The sequence below is a fragment of the Marmota flaviventris genome, chromosome 1, assembly GCF_047511675.1.
Source record: "Marmota flaviventris isolate mMarFla1 chromosome 1, mMarFla1.hap1, whole genome shotgun sequence".
Lineage (NCBI taxonomy): Eukaryota > Metazoa > Chordata > Mammalia > Rodentia > Sciuridae > Marmota > Marmota flaviventris.
The window spans coordinates 88,278,598-88,302,420 of NC_092498.1; the positions used below are offsets into that span (position 1 = coordinate 88,278,598).

General features: G+C 40.5%; 1 protein-coding gene and 1 long non-coding RNA gene across 2 annotated transcripts in view; one reads left to right on the top strand and one right to left on the bottom strand.

Moving 5' to 3' along the window:
- Positions 1-23,823, top strand: part of Chn2 (chimerin 2) — a 299,931-nt gene that overhangs the window by 263,522 nt on the left and 12,586 nt on the right. Inside the window, exons 7-9 of the mRNA XM_027939645.3 lie at positions 997-1,074; positions 18,720-18,804; positions 23,190-23,363. Coding sequence (XP_027795446.1) covers positions 997-1,074; positions 18,720-18,804; positions 23,190-23,363 — 337 coding nt within the window. The remainder of the gene's footprint in view (positions 1-996; positions 1,075-18,719; positions 18,805-23,189; positions 23,364-23,823) is intronic.
- LOC114096185 (uncharacterized) overlaps positions 5,255-23,823 on the bottom strand; it is a 67,695-nt gene continuing 49,126 nt past the window's right edge. Inside the window, exons 3-4 of the long non-coding RNA XR_003583379.2 lie at positions 10,199-10,327; positions 5,255-6,441 (exon numbers count right to left, since the gene is read on the bottom strand). This is a non-coding gene — a long non-coding RNA (uncharacterized lncRNA). The remainder of the gene's footprint in view (positions 6,442-10,198; positions 10,328-23,823) is intronic.

A 23,823-nucleotide genomic window follows, 5' to 3' on the forward strand; every position in this document is an offset into this window, starting at 1 on the left:
TTAGTTAAGGAATATTTTCATATCTGTGTGCGTTTGGAGGAGGTTGAGGGAAGGAGGAGAGAGGAGAAACAAGGGGGCATCCTACAAGCAACACATCTTGCCTCTTATTTTTTTTTAACTTTGATTATAGAACTCAGAGCTGAAATGCTCTGCTCTTCTTCCATATTCCAGTCAGTGCTCAGATTGTTCCAATTTAATGCATGCATAAGAATAAAGATGAAGCTCTCAAGTGCTGGGGTAGATTTGGCAAAAAGAGATGAGGCTTTATCCCTGTAAGATTAAACAATCATCAGGGTTAAAGGTTTAATCTGCTGGAGTTCAGCCCAGGATGGGGTTCAGAGAACCAGAATAATTGGATACAGCCTCAGACTTTGAACATCAGAGCTAGTTGGGGTGTATGTGTGTGTGTGAGAGAAAGAGCGAGGGGGCGGGGGGGGGGGGCAGGGGGATGTGCTATTAAGTAGGAGAGGTCTCTCTTTTGCAATGTGCCGGGGCAGGAGGAGTAAAGCCGCCTGCCCCTGCCTCCTGGATCCTCAGTGCTAACTGGATGCCACTTCTGGGGGTTGCTGTACACGTGAATGTGTGCTATTGTTCCAGGCACACGCTGGCCTTAAGACATAGCACAAAACAGGCCTGTCCTTATTCAGAAGCAGAGCCCCCTCCATCACTCAAACCGGCCCTTCCAGGTCACATGCCGGAGGCCTCTGCAGACAGGACGCAGCTGCCTCAAATCTGCTGCCTAACATTAGCCACAGTTGGAAGACCCTGACAGCCCAGAGCTTCCCAGGCTCTGCAGGGCAAACTAGAAAGATCTGAGATCCAGGCACTATGTTCTCCCAGGAACTGTGGCTGGAAAATGAGAAAAAGTGCGCTGTGGTTCGGAAGTCTAAGCAAGGCAGGAAGCGCCAAGAGCTGCTGGCCGTGGCGTTGGGGGTGAAGGTGGGAGTCAAAGGCGGCTGGCTTTGGCCCCCTCTCAAACTCTTTGCCTGTTCACAGATCTCCTCCCTGGTTCGAAGGGCTGCCCTCACACACAACGACAACCACTTCAACTATGAGAAGACACACAACTTCAAGGTAAGACGCTGCATCCTCCCTTTGTCACACCTGAGCAGGTAGGGAGGGTCCGTTTGTGGTTTCCATCTGGTCCGGGGTGGTTCTGTCAGGAGACAGAAAATTCCTTTGTTTCTCACTTTGAGCTTCGTACTTAATACTGTTGCCTTGTATTGAATCCAACCGGAGGCCTCAGAAAGCAGCTTGCTGGATGCTTTTGCCTAGAAACATCTATCTGTGTATTGACTTAGTTCCTGATAATTTCCCTTCCCGTGTCCAGTGAAAGAAAAACAGAGCATGCCCACTCTGTGCTTAGAGATGTTCTGGTGGAAGCTGAGCTGTACTTTTCCACTCTGAGTAGCGGTAAAGAAACTTGCTGTCTCTGAGCAAGTGAAAACAGTTGCCATTTCACATTCTGCGTTCTGTCCTTTGTTTTCAAAGGTGCTGCCTCCCTCTGTTTCTGTGTAGCCAGCTGTGAAAGCAAATGATGAGGAGAGATATCAGCCAGTTGCTTTGTGTATGCTCTGGGTGCAGGGCCACCCTCCTCGCCTAGCCAAGCTGGGTCCTGCTGCCCAGACCAAACAAAGATAGGGAAGCCTCTGAAGTGGACTTTCCCACGTGTATTTATAAAACAAGAATGACTGTCATCTCCATTTTAGATCAGCACTTGTACCTATGACCTGCCGACAGAAAATTATGGCCTATTTCTTTTACTGAGTTGTCCCAAAAGGGCAGGTAGGGAATCTGATGCCACATTGCCTGGCTTGACATGCTGCTGAGAGACAAGAGAGAGTTAGAAATTTACCCCAGCAGATAGGCTGACAACCGAGAAGACTGGAGAGATTGGAGAGGAAGCATTCAGGTAGAAGAGAACAGGCACGAGAAAGAAAATATGAATTGCCTTCTTTTTTAAACTCACTTCCTTTAGGGCCAGTAAACCCTAGTGACTGTTGGGACTAGATAATCCTTGGTCAGAGGTGACGGGGAAACAGATTTTCTGCTCTTGCTTGCCGATCCTCCACCAGAACCAACATGCGTCTATGAGATAATAGACGTTCATGTGAGTTTGGTGTGTCTCCCTGCTTCTGTTTTTAGAAGGCAAATGGCTCAGGCATTTGTATGCTATCATTCAACTGAGGAATGGAATTATTCAGCCCTATATATTTAGCATTAGGGTGAAGAATTGCATTATATAGGTTTTGTCCCAACACCAAACAGTGACAGATCTAATTTGGAGCATAGAAAGTCTATGGTTTGTTTTTTTCTCCTTCCTGTTTTCTATTTTAACCTTCATTATTTTTCTGCCTTAAGAACGTGTTTTTCTGACTTTTGGCAGAAATCCCTGGTTTGGGGCATCCTGTGGATATGCTACCATGGAAGAAAGGGTGGATCTTCTTGGACTTATAAATACTTTTCCTTCCTCTCAAAAATTCCAATTATATTGGCTTTAAGATACTATTGGAATTATGCGCCCTACCATAATGTCTTTATGGACTAGCTTCTCCATGTATATACTGTGTCTGAGCTCATGTTAAAAATAAAAAAAAAAATTAAATTAAAAAAAATACACACGCGTATTTAGTTGATTGATAGGCTTCAAAGCAACGTCAGTCAGTCTTTTCAATCTTAGGACTCTGAATGGAAATTTACTATTCAGACATTTTAAAACAAAAAAGACAGTGCATTTTATTTCTTAAATAGTACTGTTGCTACCTGATATGTTCAATATCAGTGAAAAACACCAGTTTCAAAAATGTTCACTTAAAAACTCAGAATCTATTCAGTGTGGCCTCTTCTAATTTTCAGCTATTGAGACAAAGAAAGGCAGAGAAGAGACAATACGTTGAGAGGGATACAAAAGCCAGACAGGAGCCTTCTCTCATGTGTTTTAAATAGACATCTTTGAAACTTAACAGACCCCAGAGTAGTGGCAGCAGTTGATTGTGGCGTTCAATAGTACTGTTGGTGCTACTGACCTTAAGAATGAGTGACCAGGGCTGGAGGAGGCATTCCCTCTGTCCTTCCTTGCCCCTTGCCCTCCCTGCACCCCCAAAGAAGTGTAAGTGGAAACTTTGCATGGACTTTGGAAGAACATTCCAAAAGCAGCTCTGTGCTATAAATACAAGAGTGGGCTTTTAGTAACAAGCCACTAACGGAGAAAGAAATTTCTTATCAAAGTCTCCATTGTCTGCTTGGAATTTCTGTTTTAAACCTTAATTTTACACTAGCTGTTTCTTTATGTTAGCTTCTAATAGATTTTATTCTGAAACTTTTTTGATTTATAATTTATGTTCTTATTTGAGGAAATTGGGTACAGGGCATAGAGTAAGTGTTCAATAAAAATAATAAATAATCACATTTTCATGTTTATCAGACCTTGCTTGCTCCTTTCTGGACTCCTCTGAGATTTGCAACTGCCAGTAGAATTGATTCCTCACCCCATAACAAGACTTTTTTGCCCCTGTGAGGTCTGTTCCATAAAAATTCCTCTTTCTTACTCTATCCAGGAACTTTGTCAAGAGGAATGAACAGAAGCCCCAACAGACTGGGAATCTGTGCTCCATCCTATCAGAAAGCTCCCAGCCACTGTCCCTGACTACACACACATATCTACTGTGCCTGTTTTCAAGCAGACAGGAAAAGCCAGAATAGAGTCAGAACTAAAACTTTTGGAATCAAATTACAGTGATGCCTCACATCATGCAATGATTATTTACTTTTTCAACCTTGTATGCTGATGCAATTCTTGATCATTTAAAGCCGGAATTTTCTAATGTTATTCACACCTATTTGGCATGAAGAGGTATTTGTTTAAAGAATGGCAAAAATAACAGACTCCACCCTAAAATGAAAATTGTTCATCAAGAGAAAAATCACTGTAATTTAACTCAGTTTATGTGTTTAATTAAATGTAACTTTTAAAATTCTATTTCTTATTGATGCATTATAATTATACACAATAGTGGGATTCATTAAGCCCTATTCATACAAGCACATAACATCATTTGCTCAGTCTCATTTCCTAGTACCTTCCCTTTTCCTCCTCCTCCCTGCCCCTGATCTGCTTGCTCTATTCTACCTATCCCCCTTCTATTATTATTATTATTATTATTATTATTATTATTATTATTATTATTATTTTGGTACTAGGAACTGAACCCAGGGGTGCTTAACCACTGAACCATATCTACATCCCCTTTTAAATTTAGGGACAGGGTCTTGCAGAGTTGCTTAAGGTTGCTAAGGCTGGCTTTGAACTTGTCATCCTCCTGCCTCAGCCTCCCAAGCCGCTGGGATGACAGGCATGTGCCACTGCACCTGGTCTATTATTTTGTTTAAATTAGTGTGTGATGATTATATAAGCATGGCATATTTGTATGGACTTAGCTCATTTTATATTATGTAGTTGACTGGAAGAGGCACTCACATGTAACTGGCATAATCTTCCTTTTTTTTTTTTTTTTTTTTTTTTTTTTTGTGATGCTGGGGATCGAACCCAGGCCCTCACATATGCTTGACAAGTGCTCTACCACTGAACCACACCCCCAGAACTCCTGAATAGTCTCTCCAATAACACTTTGTGGCTGAATTCTAAAACTGAAACCCCAGAGCCCCCAGTATCTGGATGGCCATCCTTCCCTCCCACATTTAGAACGTGGCGAGGTTGTCATAGGTGGCTTTAGCACTCCTGGCCACAATATGATCTTTGGCAAAGAACTTGGTTCCCTTGGCCTCAACTTCCTCATCTGTAAAATGGGAATGTTGTGAGGTTTAAGGAATGCCTCTAAAGCACTTATGATCTCCTGGTCCTTGTAGTAAGTATTCATTTGTTGTTAACCTCTATCATTATTTTTTTATTCTTCTATTTGTGTCTCTCAATTGTGCCTTTTGTTTAGTTTTCCCTGTCTCTGTATTTCTCGCTCTTTACCCTCATACCCCTCTTTCTTCATCATCTCTTTCTTCCTCTCTTGCAAAAAGATGTAATAGGAAATGAAATAAAGTCTGATGATTTCTTTGAATGTATTTTATCATATAACCAGTCCTGGTTTATGTTCCTCATTTATTTATAAAGTAGACAAATGATCTAGATTTTTTAGATTTAGATGTCATGCATATTTTCCCCCAGTTCTTAAAAAGTCTTTTTATCTCTGAGGACTCTTAATTTTCTAGCACTTTTATAACAAATGACCAGAATCTCAGTGGCTTAAAAACCACAAAAATTTATTTTCTCACAGTTTTGGAGAAACCAAGCATGGGCAGGGCTGGTCCCTTCTGGAGTCTCCGAGACAGTCTCCTGCCTCTTTCCTACCTTGCGGTTGTTGGGGGGCCTTGCAGGTTCTTTGGCTTCTAGGTACGTCCCTGCAGTCTCTCTCTCTCTCTCACACCATCTTTTTCTCATCTAGTTCTCTGTACACCTCTGCAGGTCTGACTATTATAAGATCATTGGATTTAGTGCCTACCCCAATCCAGCATGACCTCATCTTAATTGTATCTTCAGTTGCCCTGTTTCCAAAGGCCACATTCACAGTGACCCATGGTTAAGACTTGACCATACTTTTCTGGGGGATGCACGCCATTCATTACAAAACTATTATTTTCAGGAACCTTCAATAGGAGGGATCTCTAGCTTCATCCTAAAGGTTACATCATTGGTGCTATAAGTAGAAATTCAAAATTTCATTGAGGGTTTTCATGTTCACTAGAAAAGTTCTTTAGATGCAATTTAATTGCTATTAAATGTCAACTCCTTGGTCTAGGTGCCACTACTAATTTCTGTGACCTGGGGAAGTTTTCATTGATTTTTCTTATCCATGTTTTAACGCTCTGACAGAAAGTGATAAAAGTTAGTCATTCCTGATCTCTTATCTTTACTAAGCATTTCTTCATGAAAAGGATTATGGTAAGGGCATAAAAATCTTTAAAATAACTTGTGACTTTTCCTAGACTGTGGTAAATTGTAAGTGTCAATTTACTGTAACTGATTCGTATTCAGAGTATATATTTTATAATCAAAGTTATGATTAGCTATTGCTTCACATTAATATTTGTGGTTAGACAGGACTGGCTACATAATTAGTGGGGCCCAGTTCAAAATGAAATTGTGGGTCCCGTGTTAAAATATTATTAGGAATTTCAAGACAGTGACAACAGAGCATTTGACCAAGTCTAGGCCCTTCTCAGTGCAGGGTCCTGTCCAGCTACTCAGAGTACACGCCTGAGACTCCAGTCCTGTGGTTATATGTGGAGAACAGGAGGCACAGAAATCAGTTTCCAGGAGAATTCAAAGAGTGGGATGCTCCATGTTGCAGGATCCTGTGGAGGGAGCAGGGCAATTGCTTTTCCATCTTTAACTAGGCAGGCTCCCGGAGGAAGTGGGAAGTCAGCACAGCCCTGAATAAAAAAAATAAAAACTTGAGTTACACAGAAGGAATAAAGGACATTCTGGGCAGTGCAAACAACATGAGTGAAAACCTGGAGTCAGAAATGAGCCAGGTGTGAGCCAGGGAGGAGACCCAAAGGCAAAGGGGCCCCTGCACAGTTTGTTCATCAGTGGGGCAGAAGCTGAGGACTCCGCAGGTGCCCTCAGAGGCCTCAGAGCCGGTCCCTCCCCACCCAGCCTGTCCCCAGGATCTGCATCACTCTGCTTTACTCTCTCCTTCCACCCAGGGACATCCAGGACACCCTTCCCTCCTCCCCACGTAGAATAGGATGGGGAGTGGAAAGTTCTCAAGGTGAAGAGGAACCTCCCTACACTCACCTCACCTGTGTTCCCTTCCCCCATTGGTCCCTCTCCCCCCACCACCAACTCCACTTTCCCTTACTTTTCTCCACAGCACTGGTCACTGGCTGATGTACACCTTTACTTGTTGTCCTGCCTTCCCCTGGTCAGATGGAAACTCCCCCAGAGAAGGGATTTCTGTCTGGTTCCTGACTGCAGAAGCTCCTATGACGATCAGGGCCCAGCCTCAGCCGACTGGCTCCACATAGGCAAAGCTCATGACTCTGTCTACGCAAAAGTGCAGCTTTAGAGCCTCCTTCCTCACTCCCCACCCCAGTGAGCCCCCATTTGTGGCTTGTGTGTTGCATGCACTTGTGTTCATTGCACTTGTAGGTAGCAGGCCCTTGCCAGGGTCATCAGACTGGGCTGTAGGCAGACAGACACCATTAGGAAGGGCTAGGCTAGTTGTTGCCCCCCATTTGGCTAAGGACATTAGTGTACAGTGCTACCCAGTGTTTTATAGTGAAGGCCATGTGCCCCAGTTTACTCCTGTTGCCCTGTGTCCTGTGTGGTGACTCTCAGAAGTGTCCTCATCAGGACATAAGTGAAATAATTTCCTTACTCACCCTTTTCTGTCCCCTACTCTGCTGGCAGCGTCCTTCCCCCCCAGGGCACACCCTATCTTGAGTGCTGTTATAGCATACTCCCCCTGATGCCCACCTTTCCATAATATTCCTGGGGGCCAGACTAGAAGTTCACGATGCTGAGAATGTGTCACAGTGTGCTGCTAATGCACCTGTCCAGCATATGGCCGTTCAACTACCCAATTTGGGTTTTATGGCTCATTTTTCATTTCTATGCCTATTATTGGTTTTTGCGTTTTTTTTTTTTTTCAATTGAAAGCAGGGCCTCACACATACTCTACCACTGGACCATAACCCCAGCCACAATCTTGGCATTCTTATCAGTATAGTGGCTGCTTGCTTGGGGCAAGCCATTTTTTCTCCCTGCTCTCATTCATCTTTTCTTCTTCCTCCTTGACTTCATAAAAAGGTGCTAGCCCATTGTTCCCACTTGCATTCTCATTGGCACTCCTGTGCACCTGGGGAGCAGAGACCAGGGAATATTGCACCTGCACATTGGCCTACCCGGAAATCAGCTTCAGAAAGGGTTGTGGGCTCTCTTTTGTGTGCTTTGTCTAATCATCAGAAAAGGTTGTTTAGGCAGAAGTGAGTCTGAGAGGAACAACTGAAAAGAAAGGCAGAATTAGTCGCCTTGAATATGGAATGAGTGACTCCAAGTGAGACTTGAATAAATAGGCTCAGAAATGGTCTTTATGAGGGAAATGTGGCTCCTGCTTCTAAGTGCTACGAAGAGGAGTTGTTTTTATCTACACCCTACTTTGGTCCGGCTCCACCACTATAATTATTAGAAACCCTATTTTCAAGTAATAGAACCCCTGGAAACTCTTCAGTTAAAAAGGAGGTTATTACACAGGAGGGGCTCACAGAGCCCCAGGGACTACCACCAAGCAGAGGAAGAAATGTGAACTCCTCCTTCTCTCCCTCTCCCTCTGCTTTCCCTCCTCCTCACCCTCTCTTTCTTCCTCCTTCCCTCCCTTTCTCACCATTTCAGAAATTTTCTATGGTCATCTGTCCCTGTTGCTTTGGGGACCTGTGGCGAGGTAGAACATCATGGCAGGAGCATGTTGTGGAGCGAAATTGATCATTTCCTGACAGCTGGGAAACAGAGAGCTTGGGGCCCCAATATTCCCTTCAAAGGCATGCCCCCAGTGACCCACTCCCTCTAACTAGATCCCACCAACTCCCAATAGCACCATCACAGGGACCCAAGTCTTTAACACATGAGCTTCTGGGGGATATTTAAGATCCAAACCCATGACAGTGCATGTTTAGCTTAAAAAGAGCGTGTTCATGAAAATGACAGCTTAACTCATCTGTTTTAAATCTGTTGGGTTCGGCAGAATGCCTGTATCCAGGAAATGCATTGACATCAGGGATTTCAAGCATGTGCAGAAAGGGTTTTTGGAGAAGGGTCTCACATAGGCAATGGTGTGCTCTGCCTGCCAGGGCCTGACTCAGAGCTTCTCTTTGACCTCCTTGGTTTGTCTGTACATACATGTTAGGACACTGTCATCCCTATCCTTGTAAACTCCTTTACAAATTAGCAGAGCCCGGTGGAAGAGAAAAGGCTTTGTTGTAAGCCCTGCTGGGACGCCTGGCTTAGGCCACACACACCAGGGACGTGACTTGGCCAAGCTACTCACAGATGCCAATCATCTACTAAAGAGTCTGACTCTTATCAAGTGCTTAGCTCTTATTAATTTTGTATAGAGTTTGTTTTGATCCAAAGAACACATAATTCAAAGGGACTATTCTAAATGAGTGAATGCATGTTTCTGGAATTTTCAGCCTAGAGAAATATGGCTTTTGTGTTTTGCTGGGGGTGTGGGTAAGGGTGGGGCAAGCACCAGTGGTCACTACACACATCAGTCAGGTCTTTTGGCAGGTTCTCAGGAAAGGAAACTATTTCACCACTCATTCCTTTACTCAACAAACACAGACTTCAGGCTGATATGTATCATGTGCAAGAAAGACAGTGACGATGAAAGAATAGGACTCTCACAGACAAGGATCATACCCATCCCACCCACCCGGAACATTTGCAATATCTGGAGACATTTGTTTTATTCTCACACTGAGGGTGTACCAGTGGCAACCAGGAGAGGCTGGGGATACAGCTAAACATCCCATAATGCCCAGGACAGCCCCCACCACAAAGAGTTAGTCAGTCCCACGTCAATAGCACTGAGGTGGAGAAGCCCTGCCACACCCAATGGGGAGCCACAGAAGGTTTCTGAACAAGACTGTCTCAAAAGAATGTGGGTGCCAATATCCTCATGAACTTGAGAGGAAATTAGATAATGAGAATATCTCACTTTATGCAATGAGGAGAGTCCCAAAAAGCTTTGCAGCAATTGTTGTTTGAGAAATTCAATCCCATTTTTTAATTTTGATGAAGCTTTGTTTGTTATAAATGATTTGACCCATTCATGCATCTTTACCAGCAGCTAGGACACCACCCGCTTTGTATTTTCTATGTCAATTACTGGAGCGCTGCACCTTTAGAACAATTTGCTGAGCACTTTGTTAAAGGAGCTCCAGAAGGGTTGTCCTGATCTGGGACCATGAATCTTCAGTCTCCCAGAGACTACAGCTGGGCTGATGAGCTTGTAGCTGGGAAACTCCTTACAGAGTTGGTCCCAAGTACTTTTGTCAAACAAGATGAGGTTATTGAGCTCATCACAAACTTGCCTTTGGACCACATCCTGAATCCTATTTTAAATGCACTGTAGTAGCTACTGACAGACAATCCAGGGATCTGTGGTGCTGGGGTTGAGAACCTCACCTCAGAACCCAGGCTCCCCTGCAGCATCTGCTCAGCGGGCCTCTGGAAGGGATTGCAGATTTCTCTGTGGCACTCTCTGTTGCTGTGTTCTTCCATCTGAAAAAGTTCACTTCAAGGTCAGTCTTCCATCTGATCTTTCAAGAGGGGAAAGTCCAGAGTTTAATTTTAATTTCTCACATGAGTTAAATGTCACATGATTACAGGCACTACAGTAAATTTTATATATATATATATAAAATCCTTGGACGAAATCTAGAGACTTTCAAATCTCTAGATTTGACTGAGGATAAGCTACCAATGCTCCCTGCCCTCACTTAACACTGGGCAAAAGCTGGACTAGACCCTCAGATCTACCTCGAGGCCCCTCATTTACACAGAAAGAAAACAGGAAAAACTTGCCTTTGGTCCAAAGAACCTTTTTTGAAGCAAAGCAAAATAATTAAGTTCTTATTTTTTTTCCCTCCAGGTACTGGGGATTGAACCCACAGGTGCTTTCCCATTGAGCTACACCCCCAACCCATTTTATTATTGTCTCAATAAACACACACACACACACACACACACACACACATGCATATTTTGAGACAGGGTTTTTTTTTTTATTGTTGGCTGTTCAAAACATTACATAGTTCTTGATATATCATATTTCACACTTTGATTCAAGTGGGTTATGAGCTCCCATTTTTACCCCATATACAGATTGCAGAATCACATCAGTTACACATCCATTGATTTACATATTGCCATACTAGTGTCTGTTGTGTTCTGCTGCCTTTCCTATCCTCTACTATCCCCCCTCCCCTCCCCTCCCCTCCCCTCTTCTCTCTCTGCCCCCTCTACTGACATTCATTTGTCCCCCTTGTATTATTTTTCCCTTTCCCCTCACTTCCTCTTGTATGTACTTTTGTATAACTCTGAGGGTCTCCTTCCATTTCCATGCAATTTCCCTTCTCTCTCCCTTTCCCTCCCACCTCTCATCCCTGTTTAATGTTAATCTTCTTCTCATGCTCTTCGACCCTACTCTGTTCTTAGTTACTCTCCTTATATCAAAGAAGACATTTGGCATTTGTTTTTTAGGGATTGGCTAGCTTCACTTAGCATAATCTGCTCTAATGCCATCCATTTCCCTGTAAATTCTATGATTTTGTCATTTTTTAATGCAGAGTAATACTCCATTGTGTATAAATGCCACATTTTTTTTTATCCATTCATCTATTGAAGGGCATCTAGGTTGGTTCCACAGTCTTGCTATTGTGAATTGTGCTGCTATGAACATCGATGTAGCAGTGTCCCTGTAGCATGCTCTTTTTAGGTCTTTAGGGAATAGACCGAGAAGGGGAACAGCTGGGTCAAATGGTGGTTCCATTCCCAGCTTTCCAAGAAATCTCCATACTGCTTTCCAAATTGGCTGCACCAATTTGCAGTCCCACCAGCAATGTACAAGTGTACCCTTTTCCCCACATCCTCGCCAGCACTTGTTGTTGTTTGACTTCATAATGGCTGCCAATCTAACTGGAGTGAGATGGTATCTTAGGGTGGTTTTGATTTGCATTTCTCTGACTGCTAGAGATGGTGAGCATTTTTTCATGTACTTGTTGATTGATTGTAAGAGACAGGGTTTTGCTAAGGATCCTCAAACTTCGAATCCTTCCTGTCTCAGTCTCCCTAGGTAGCCGGAATATAGGTGTGTGTAACCATGCCCAACTTATGTTCCCTTTTTTAATTTAAATAATAAAAATGCAAACTGCCCTGCTTAGTTCCCATTTTTAATAAAAATGATACTAATGACAGTACGGTTCTATTCTATACCAGTGAATATCAATCAAGGTTACTATGTCACCCCCAGGGGACATTTGGCAATGTCTGCAGATATTTGTGGTTTGTCCCTACTGAGGATTGCTACTGGTATCTAGCAAGTAAGGGCCAGGGACGCTGCACAACATCCCACAATGCACAAGATAGCTGCTCCTCCCCCAACAAAGAATTTTCAAGCCCCAAATGTTAATGGTAACAAGGTTGATAAACTCCAATATAGACTGATGAGAAAAAGCAAATCTTCTCAACTGCAGCACATGATAAATACCACTGTCTTACAACTAGATCCTGAGCCAAGCTAATTGTACATTTGAGAGATGTTTACACCAGTCCACTAAAACGTATTTGTTATAAAATCACTAGAGAATACTGCCTTCCAGATTGAGCAGATGTGAGACAAATAACATCCTGTTCATTTAGTAAGGGCCAAGCCAGGGGCTACTTGCTACACACGCCTGGGATTTTTCTTGACAGTTCTGCTGGCTCAGTTTTTATTAAGTGGCAATTCCTGGGTCATTTATAAAACATGCCTTATCTCCTGTAATGCCATCTTTTTGTTTGGTGTGGTTTTTTGAATTCCAGGCAAACCATGCCCAGTAAGTCTTGGACAGACATTCTTCCTGTCTGGGGTATTTTCTTCCTGTCTAGGGTATTTTAGTTACTGCCCTAAAGTTTGCAAAATGTTCTTTCTCCAAAAAGATATTCTTGAAAATCAATAAACTGCTCAGGAATGGAAAAAGCCGATTAGTGACTTTTAAGATATGAGGCGTTTTACTAAGAGAGTAGCCAAATAAGTCAACCCCAAATAAAATGGACTCCAAGAGGGCCCTCAACATTCACATGTGATCTATATTGCAGAGATTGTCTAAAAGAAAAGTGAACAATATATCAGCCATGAAAATAAACAGTAGCCCATCCCAAAAAAGGAAATTAGGCAGTGAGCCTAAAATAATGTTTAGCTAACTTCACAATCCTTCTCTGTTCCCATTCCATTTTATTTCTGTGGGACTGAGAGGGACATTGGAGTTATTTGTGAGTCTTCAATATCTACCTGCATCTGTTTGGCTGGAGAAATGAGATCAAAGGCAGTAAGGATGTCTGCTGGGAAAGCATGTGGGTAAAGATGAGCAGGGTGAATAAGCATTGATTTTGATGTTCTCTATTTATTTAAAAAAATATTGACAAAAAGGGCAATTATAGAAAATTTGTGATTAATATATCCGGCATTTCCTGAAGCAGTTAGTAGGTCAGCTTCTTTTTTTATCAACGTACATTTTTGTTTGTGTGCAGTGAATATTGCAGCTACCCTCCTAATTTCTAAATTTCTAAATATTTCATTTCCATTTTTCCTCCAAGGCATGAGGATATATCCCATGAGGGTACCTGATCCACTGCAGATGTTTCAGAGAAGAGCATTGTATCATCCGTCTTTTGCACCACCTATAAAAAAGAATGCCTTTCACCAAAAACAAAGCCCACTGTCATTGGGTATTGATTATGCTATTTCCTCATCTTAGAATCTTGTCCCCAAGTCATTTGCTCCCCAGTTAACTCTGTGGCTTCCCTGCCAGCTCATCGTTCCTAGTCTGGTAAACTATCCATCCTTCAAAACCCAGTACCACTTTCCCTGACTTTCTCAGAATAACTTATATTCTCTCCATTCTTCTACCATAGGATCTCCAACATGCTCTATTGTCACTGACATAATTGTTAAAGTTGCCTCTTTATTCTTGTAGATAATGATATCCTTAAGTGCAGGGAGTTCTTGCTCCTCTGATCTCTTTCAACTTCACCTGGTTGAAAGAGACCTAGTAATAGGGCCCGAGTCAAAAAGCATCAGCATGTGAGTATCAACTAAATGAAGGAATAATGAGGCAATGGAAAGGTGCCTAATGGATGAAACAGAAAATAATTCATCTCTCTGACATCCTTCACGCACTAATTTAAAAGCTCTTTCTGAAATATATCAAGTCTCCATTTATGAGTGACTTGGTCTCATGTACCACTGGTACTAAATGTATTGTACCAAACATGCTGGAGTTAGGCAACCTATTATTATTTATTTGTTAATATACAGTAATATAGTGTCAATGCTTTTGTACATATTGAAGCTTGACTTGTAGTCAGCTTATGTAAATGTTCCATGTGTTTTTAAAGAGTGTGTATTCTTTGGTTGCATATGAAGTCTCTTTCCTATTTGATTTTGGATTTGTCAGTTTCTCCTTGTAATTCAATCTTTGTTTTATGTTTTTTGAGATCATGTTGCCACATCCATATGAATTAAGTTAATATATCTTTCTGATTTAAAAATCTCACTGTGATTCATCTTTATCACTAATAGTGAGATATATATATATATATATATATATATATATATATATATATATATATGGTCTATTTTGGGTTTCTATTGGCTAGCATTTACTAGGTATGTCTCTTTACTTCCTACGTTTCTCTTATATTATATTTTGAGTGTGTTTCTTACAAATATTTTTAAAGGATCTAAAAATATATATTTGATAAGTTTGAGACATTTATATTATTATTGTGACTAGAAAACTATAAGGATTTTAAAAATACTTTCACTCTGCTTTTTTATTACTTCTTTTTTCTTATTTCCTGCTTTTAATTGGCTTAATCAAATCTAGTTTTTTCCCTTATGTGTTGTTTAAAAATTTATGCATTCTATTTCACTCTTTTTGGGTATACTAAATTTTTTAAAATATGCGTAAATGATTTAAAATATCCTTTGGTTTACTAGTAGTTCTTCTAACATCCCCAGTTGTAAGGACCTTGGGAAGCTTTAACTTCCCTCATCCTCTTTAATCTTCACATCATGTTTTTCATTGTTTATAAGTCCCCTAAAATTAGTCATTGTTATTGTTTTATGCAGGATTAGACTAACCCATAGTCACTTTCTTTTTCTTTTTTGCTCACCATTACTTCTTTTTTTTTTTTCTATTTCTTTTTTTTTCCTTTAATTTTTATTGTTGGTTGTTCAAAACATTACATAGTTCTTGACATATCATATTTCACACTTTGATTCAAGTGGGTTATGAACTCCCATTTTTACCCCGTATACAGATTGCAATCACCATTACTTCTTGAATCCTGCTCCTTCTTGGGTTGCATTTGTTCTTCATGGAGCATATCCTATTATGTCTTTGTATGAGGATCCGTGGGTGGAAACTCTTGCCATTTGCCTGAAAATAGCTTTAATTTACCTTTCTCTTGGATGATAATAATCTGGATGTAAAGATTGGACTGCCAAGTGAGCTTTAGTGGGGCATGTTTATAATCCCAGCCCCTTGGGAGGCAGAGGCAGGAGGATCTGGAATTTGAGGCCAATCTTGACAACACGGCAAGACCCTGTCTCAAAATAAATAAATAAAAAGTTTGGTGTGCAATATTCTTCTCTGGGCACTTTGATGAAGTGTTTCCATAATCATTAACCTCTTCTTGCTGAGGAAAAGTCTGCATTCACCCTAATTGCTGTCCTTTCTCAGGTTTTCCTTGTTTTCTTAGTATTCTGCAGTGTCACCACAATCTACGTAGATTATTTTTCTTTGTCTTATTTGAGACTCATTTAGCTTTTTTCAGTCTTCAGGTTCTATGTGTTTTACTAATTCTGGAAAATCTTAACTATTTTTCCCTTTGAATATTGTTTCCCTGTCTACCCCAAATTCCACCCTCTCTCAACTTCCCAGGATCATCATTTCTTGGCTTCTCTTTTTTCTGCATCTCCAGCATCTTCTACCTCTTATGGTAACCCCCTTGATAAATCAACATGCCCTCATGTCTTTCACCTAAAAATAAAATATAAAATAAAATCTTCCCTTGACTGCAGAACTCTCCTGAGCAGTCTTCTCTCTTTGCTGGAAGTCATGGTTGGACTTCTTGATGAATTTGCCTGGACTTCTTTCCAGTTCCTTACTGCCCACTTACTCTTCAGTTCCCTTGAATCCGGCTTTTGTCCTCACCAGCCCAAAGACACTGTCGTTGCCAAGGTTGGTGATGACTTCATGTAACTGAATCAACATTGAGTGCTTATCTGATTGGACTTCTTTCCAGCATTTAACATGGTGGCCCCATTCTGTCCCTAAAGCACTCTTCATTTCTTGGCTTCTAAAATACTTTACGTTCTTGGTTTTCACTAAATGTGGAGCACTGAGGATATGGAGTTTTAGCTTGTTTTGTTTTGTTTTTGTTTTCTGCTCCCTATCCCTAATATGCTTTATCCTTTAACATAATTTTAAATATCATCTATATGTCAGGGATAGCCTAAAGTATATCTTTAGGCCTCAGCCCTCCTCTAAGTCATCAAAGCTGTGTGAAATCCTTCTTAACACTAACAATTGGGTATCATGGGAGTCTTTAACCTTAACCTATCTAAAGCTGATTCCTTACCTTCTCTCCAAAGATGGTCTTCCCCATCTCAGCAAAGGGTGTTACCGTCCAACTAGTTCCTAGGCTAAAAGCTAGGAGTCATTCCTGATTCCTCTCTTCCTCAAAGACCACATGCATTCTATGATCAGGCTGTGGAAATTACTTCAAAATATCCCATCTCTACTGCCAGCCTCCTGATCTCTGCCTCTGCTTTTCTCAGCTAGACTACTACATAGTATCCAAATCTATTCCACCATTAATATCCTCCCTCTATTTTCAAGACAGTGATCAAAATAATCTTTTTTAAAAAATTATCTGTATACTGGCATCCTATAATAATTTCTTATTGTACCTAGATTAAAACCAAATCCATGCTCATGAATAAAGTCTTCAAATCCTGTGTGACTTTTTATTCCTACCTTCAGTTTCATCTCAGTTCCTCTCCCTCTCATTCCCCAGGTCCTGGCCATCCTGGCTGTCCACTGCACAATCACACCAAGCTGTTTTGTTCCTGAAAGGCCTCCATACATACCTTCTGCCTAGAATGTTCCCTGTTCCTCTCCCCACAAAACTAGCTCTTCTCTTCTTCCAGGTTACCTTCCAAAAGAGGCCTCCCTGCCCATCCTGGGTAATATTGGGCCCCTCTTTGCCTCTCTGGCAGTGCCACATCTTTTTTCCCCCATAATCATTTATGTACATTTTTTTAGTTATATTTTTATTATATTTAATTGATCTTGCAATCTCAGCAATTTATTAATAACCAACTTTGCTGCCAACTTTCAACAAGACATTTTACTGATGGGTGTTTTTAGTACCAGGTTCAATCTCTGTGGGTCTCTGAGTGAATCATGGCATTTGACCTATGTGAAGTGCTCCCGGGATGAGTTCTCCACATTCCTACAAGGAGTACTCTGTCATGTTCTACTCTTTGTAGAACATGCCTCCGTTTAAATGAAATACAACTTTGAGAGATTTTTTTCACATTTTTCAGAAAGAAAACAGTATAAATCAATTTACATGTGATTAGCTGAACTACCAAAAGATAACTATAATTTAATTTTATTGCATAGAAACCATGATCATAAGTTGCTTTTTAAAAATTTATTAACTATTTTCTTTGCTGCTTTTACTTCTCTGTGAGTTCCATTAGGAGGGAACCAGGTTTGTTTTCCTCGCCACTTTATGTACACCCTAGTATGTATATCTAGTATGTATGAATGAATGAAGAAGTCATAGGGATGCTGTTTTATCTTAAGCTGTGCTCTGATGAACATCTTCCCAAATTGTGACCATACTTGTAGTCCTGATTTTTTTTTCATTAAAAGCTGTATGTAGATGTCCCAGACTGTTAAAAAAAAATAATAATGTCTTCATTTCTTTTATTTGTTAATTAAGGTTTAAAACTTTCAAAAGCCTAAAAAAAAATCAGAACCTTTTCATATAAATTTGTATACCTCCAATATACTGCAGTGGTTCTTGGCTTACCATGGCCACATTTGCTCTGCTCTGAAGTTCTTTAGTGCCAGAGAACAACTATTTATTTTATTTTGTTTGGTTTTTGTTTTAACTCATGGCTTAATATATGATCCTGTTACAGGAGGACCTGTACCTGATTAGTCAGAGATAAGACCATCCTTACTTTGTGATATGTGGAATATTTAACAACTGGCTGAGCACCAAACAATAACAGCACTTTGGCCAACCAGGAGGGACTTTCAGCTTACCCACCTGAAAGGCACAGCAGGCTCTGCTGAGTATAGACCTCTGGGGGATGTAATTCCATGGGTCCTATTGGTAGCCTGTATTTTCAGCCAACTCCTTCACTTTTTTTTAAATGCCTTTTTTTGGAAGTGGCTCAAAGCCTTGGAAACTTTTAATTATCCCATAATCATGTCTTATTTATACCTGGCTGAATACTCTACAGATGGATGGAACAACTTCAGTCAAAGGGCACAGTAATTGAGTTCTGCCTTCCAGAACTTGCTGAGCTAAATGCAGGTTGTAGCCACTGGCTCAGGCTATCTTGGGCTCTACACACAGTGCCTTGTTCTGGGTGATGGCATGGCTCTGTAATCTCACTGTTTCTCCACATTCCTTTCTGATTGGGGCATGGTGGATTAGTGGAGGGTTTCAAAAATCAAAGCCTATCTCTACTTTCTCCAGATCCATTTGCAACTGTTCCTCACTAGAAAGAAAAGGGCAGTGGAGATGGCTCCTGCTGGGACCGCTGTTTCTTAACTTCATCCATGCATTTAACACAGGAGACTACCGCCTCCAGATACCTGAATTTGTTGACACTTTTCTTCTCTTTGGAACACAGGTCCACACATTCCGAGGCCCACACTGGTGTGAATACTGTGCAAATTTCATGTGGGGGCTCATCGCCCAAGGAGTCCGGTGCTCAGGTAGACATGGAACTTTCTTTCTCCATTTTTCCATCAGGAAATATGCAGCCATGTTGAGTTAGCAGTTCTCCAGAGTTGGAGACTCTGCCTAGATGAACTAAAAAAGTCTGGCTTCCTGGAGGGTTCAAGGCCTCTCTGTACTCAATGGGGAGACTGTTCTTAAGGGTTTGCAAAAATGAAAAGGAATATCTCATGTTTATGCAAGAAAGGAAAAAAAAAAAAAAACCTGACAAGTATACTTCCTTAAGACTTAGGTAGACCTCCCCAATAGACAGTAGTCCTTAAAAGAAAAAAAAATTCAATGAAATGTTATAAATAGAAAAGCAATACTTGTTTCCCATCCCATCTTACTATAAAAGACAAGACATAAAAATTATAAAAATACTAGTAAGTATTTGCTACAGGCACCAGGTTAAACATTTTCTATTTATCATGTCAGTTAGCCTCACCACAGACCTTAGGGAAGATGCAATTATCTACCATTAAATGAAAAAGGAAATGGAGTCTTAGAACTCATTCTTAATTGCCTCTGGCCACATGGTGAGTGGTGGAACATTGATTCAAAGGCAGCCAGATTCCAAAGCCCAGTTCAGTATTTTTCTGTCATCAGATCAACAGTGAAACCACTTACCTTAATTTGATATCTCATATTTTCAAAGTAGTTTGAAACCCTGGGTGTTTTTCCACTTGGAATTGGAGGCTGAAAGGGTACCACACACCTTATTAAGATACATGGAACAAAATGGCATATGGTTGCCAAATTAATGTGTGAACTGGGCTTCCTAATTCATCCTGCCATGATTTTTCTGACTATGGGGTTTCCACTAACTTCATGACTGATTTCCTTCTCGCTAGGGTATGATTTTTTAAAACAATTCATATGTGATATTTAAAATCAAATCAACTAATGACACTAGACTAAAGTGATCTTCTTTCCCATATTTCCTATTTTGGTTCTGAGGATCAGGCAACCCCAGTTTTCCCCTTTGCCCATAAAAGGACTGCTCAGCTCCTGGTTTGTAGGTACAGAAGTCATCCCTGTAGACAGTGGGAGGGTTCAAGTGGTTCACATGTATGTTGGAGAATTCTGCGGACCCATAGCAGATCCCTTAGGCAGGTGACAAACTAGAGGTGGCCTCTCCAGAAATGTTCAGATACCTGGATGAACACCAAAAATTGCCTTGCCAGGAGTCACAACATAGCTCAGGGTCGAACTGCTGAGCCTGGTGGTAGAATATCTGAATTACTCATTAATTCAACTTATCCAGCTGATAGCTATGAAAAAAAATGCCCCTCATTGCTGGTATTATCCAATTGCAGCAGGAAATTGGTCCAAAGTCAATATTATGAAAATGAAACTCTGAACTTCACATTAGCTGTGATCAGTAGCTTGTTTTTTTTTTTTTTTTTTAGTTTTAGTTTTAGATGGACACAATATCTTTATTTTATATTCACGTGGTGCTGAGGATCGAACCGAGTGCCTCGTGGATGCTACATGAGCTCTCTACCACTGAGCCACATCCCCAGCCCGATCAGCAGCTTTTGGGGGGATAAAATGATTTATTTTTATTTATTTTTCTTAATAAAAACACAGTCTCAAACTATATTGTTAGCTCTCTCCATTGGCTATTTTTTGACCTTTTATGTCCACTGAGGATCAGGAAGGCTGAAAACAGCATTAAAGGTTAAGAACAGCCATCACGCCCTCAGTTCTCCTTATTTTAAATATTTTTATTTGTGTACAACCAGAAAAATGAAAAATTGTGCCCCATTTGTGTACTACAAACTGAAATGCATTCTACTGTCCTGTGCAACCAATTAGAATGATTAAATAAAACAAAATAAAATAAATAAATATTTTTAATTACCTGGGCCTTATTTGCAGCACATGAAAATTCTACTAGTTTATAAAAGCTAAATATTTTAATATTTCTTATAAAATATCTTCATTTTAATAAAATGTTAGTATTAAATTCTACATAGTAGACATGAAATTGCTTCAATTCTTAAGATGAAGTTTATAAGAAAATTAGAATTACTATATGATCCTGCAATTCCACACCCTGACTGATACCCAAAACAACTGACAGCTGGATCTTCAAAAGATGTTTGCACATCCATATTTGCAGTAGGGGATGATAGAAGCCACCCAGGTGTCCATTGATGGGTGGATGGATAAACAAAAGGTGACCGGACTTACAAAGAATGGAATTTCATTCATTCTTAAAAAGAAAGGCAAACCTAGCACTCATGGACCCTGAGGGCAAAGGCTAAAGAGACCCAGATGTTGTCTTCCAGGTAGGTAGGGACTCTTATCTCTCCCCACTGTGAGTGAATCAGGGTGTATCCTCAAAAAAAGGAAGAAACTCCTGATGCATTCTACATACAGCATGATGTGTTTAGAGGACAGCGTGCTAGATGAAATAAGGCAATTGTGAAATTATAAGTACAGTATGATTCTATTCACATCAGGCCCCTGGAGTAGTCAAGTTTATAGAGTCAGCAAGTGGAATGGTGGCTGCCAGGGACTTCGAAGGGGGCACAGGGTATTGTTTGGGAGGCATAGAGTTTTGGTTTTGCAAGATGAAAAAGCCCTGGAGACTGATGGCAGTAATGGTAGCACAGTAAAATACACTTAGAAATGGTTAAAATGGTAAATTTCATGTAATGCAATTTTTACCATAATCTAACAAGAAATTTTAAATGAAATGTAAGACATGGTAAAAATTACTAATGAGGAGCTGGATAGACCTTATATTTTCTATTACTGTAAACACTATTTATTTTATTTGACTTAATATTTACATAATACATACAATGGTCAGACTTAAAGTGTTCAGACAATATGCTGAGCACGTTCTAGTAATTTAATTTGATGCTCCTGATCACCTTAGGAGGCAGATCCCTATTTTCTGAAAGTGGATCCCAACAAGAAAACCAGACTGTTCTATTTAGTCCAGGTAGCCAAAATTTACATTCATTAAATAGATCTATGAAAATATTATTGAATTTTATTTAAGCTAAGATGGATTCAAACAGGTGACCATAGACAAAGGTCTCAGCAAGAAAACATTACTAAAAAATGACTTAGAAGTTATTACTGATGATTTCAGAGAAGTTAGATCCTCTGAAATCCTGGCTATGGTTAAGTGTTTTTTTTATAAAACATGTGACTATAATATTTATTACTCTGGGGCATGGTGGATTAGTGGAGGACTTCGAAAATCAAAGCCTATCTCTACTTTCTCCAGAAAGTATGTGTATATGTGTGTGTGTGTTTTGTATATAAAAATGTTATTCTTTATAATTAGGAAAAACAAGACTTTGATTCAACCACAAGTCAACTGTGAACAACTTTGGCATTAAATTTTTATTTTCCAGAAAGTAGTCTATGTGCCTCTTTACTGTCAGAGAACTTCTGTCAGTGGATACCAACTGCTAATAAGGCTTTTAATGTGTTCATTGAACTTAAAAGCACCTTTGCAGCTTGGGATCTTGATAGGAGCTTTATAAATAATTACTCTAATCATCATATTTCATGGCATTGCTATAAACGCTCAGGTAGTGCCCCTAGTGTGCAGTTAGACACTGTTTCCACACACAGGTGTCAGAATAAGGCAGGTAGCAGGGGAAGTGGCCTCCCCAACCTGCCCAGCAGGGAGGAAGGGATTGGGAGGGAACTCTGGGCAAAGATCCAGGAAAGGCAAAGAAAGTTTCAATGGTAATGGGTGCCCCAAACCAAAGACAGTAACTCTGTCTTCCACAATAGGAGCATCCAGGACTTAAGGAAACAACCCAGCATAAGTCCTGGTGCCCTTTATGAGCCATTACCAGCTTTGAAAACCCAAAACTCAAAAGCCCAATGTGAACCCAGAGTCCAAGTCCAGAGAGGAAAAATGTACATAAGCGGCCTAATTACCTAAACTATCTCAACAAGATGTTCTCTTCTTATGGTCCAGCAACAGAGAAATCTTTTTTTTTTTTTTTAAAGAGAGAGAGAGATGGAGAGAGAGAGAGAGAGAATTTTTTTAATATTTATTTCTTTTAGTTATCGGCAGACACAACATCTTTGTTTGTATGTGGTGCTGCGGATCGAACCCGGGCCGCACGCGTGCCAGGCGAGTGTGCTACCGCTTGAGCCACATCCCCAGCCCCCAGAGAAATCTTAATGAGAAAAATGCAGAGTTTTTATCAGAGTTTTGTGAGTTAAGATGAATCTCATACTTCCTCTTCTAGTAGAGACTCTCACTTCTAAGTGAGATGGATGTTGCAGAGGAATACATCAAACCCTTGGGTGTGGATGTTACTATTTGGGGCAGTGTATAATTTGTGCTGGGCATTGACAAAAGGACCTACCAAGACTAATGTGGCTTCTTTGTTTTTAGACTGTGGATTGAATGTGCACAAGCAGTGTTCCAAGCATGTGCCCAATGACTGCCAACCTGATCTCAAGAGGATCAAGAAAGTGTACTGTTGTGACCTCACCACACTCGTAAAGGCTCACAACACACAGAGGCCCATGGTGGTTGACATATGCATTCGGGAAATTGAAGCAAGAGGTTTGGAAAATACTTTTTTATGATAATACAGTGATTATATTTTTGCAGTTTATTTTCCTGTTGTCAGGGAAACAGACTCACTCTACTATCATTTTTGGGAAAATGAACTAACTGCACACATAAACACATACACATAGAGGATAAAATAATTCCTACCAACTCTCTCAATTTCCATTTCCCCAAGCCATGCATGTATGCCTTCAACAAATGTTTACTAAGCATCTACTATGTGCTAGAGATTAAGGATCTGAAAGTCTCCATTCTTGACTTCAAGAAATTCATATTACAGTGTGGAGAATCAGAAGGGCAAATACCTATTGTGGGTGTCCATATTTAAAGCACCATGGGGTCACAAAGGATGATGTTTTCATCATATTTGAGGATAATTAAGAAAGGTTATGGCAGGGAGAGTTTTGAAATAGATCTTAAAGCTGGGCATGATGGCATATGCCTGTAATCC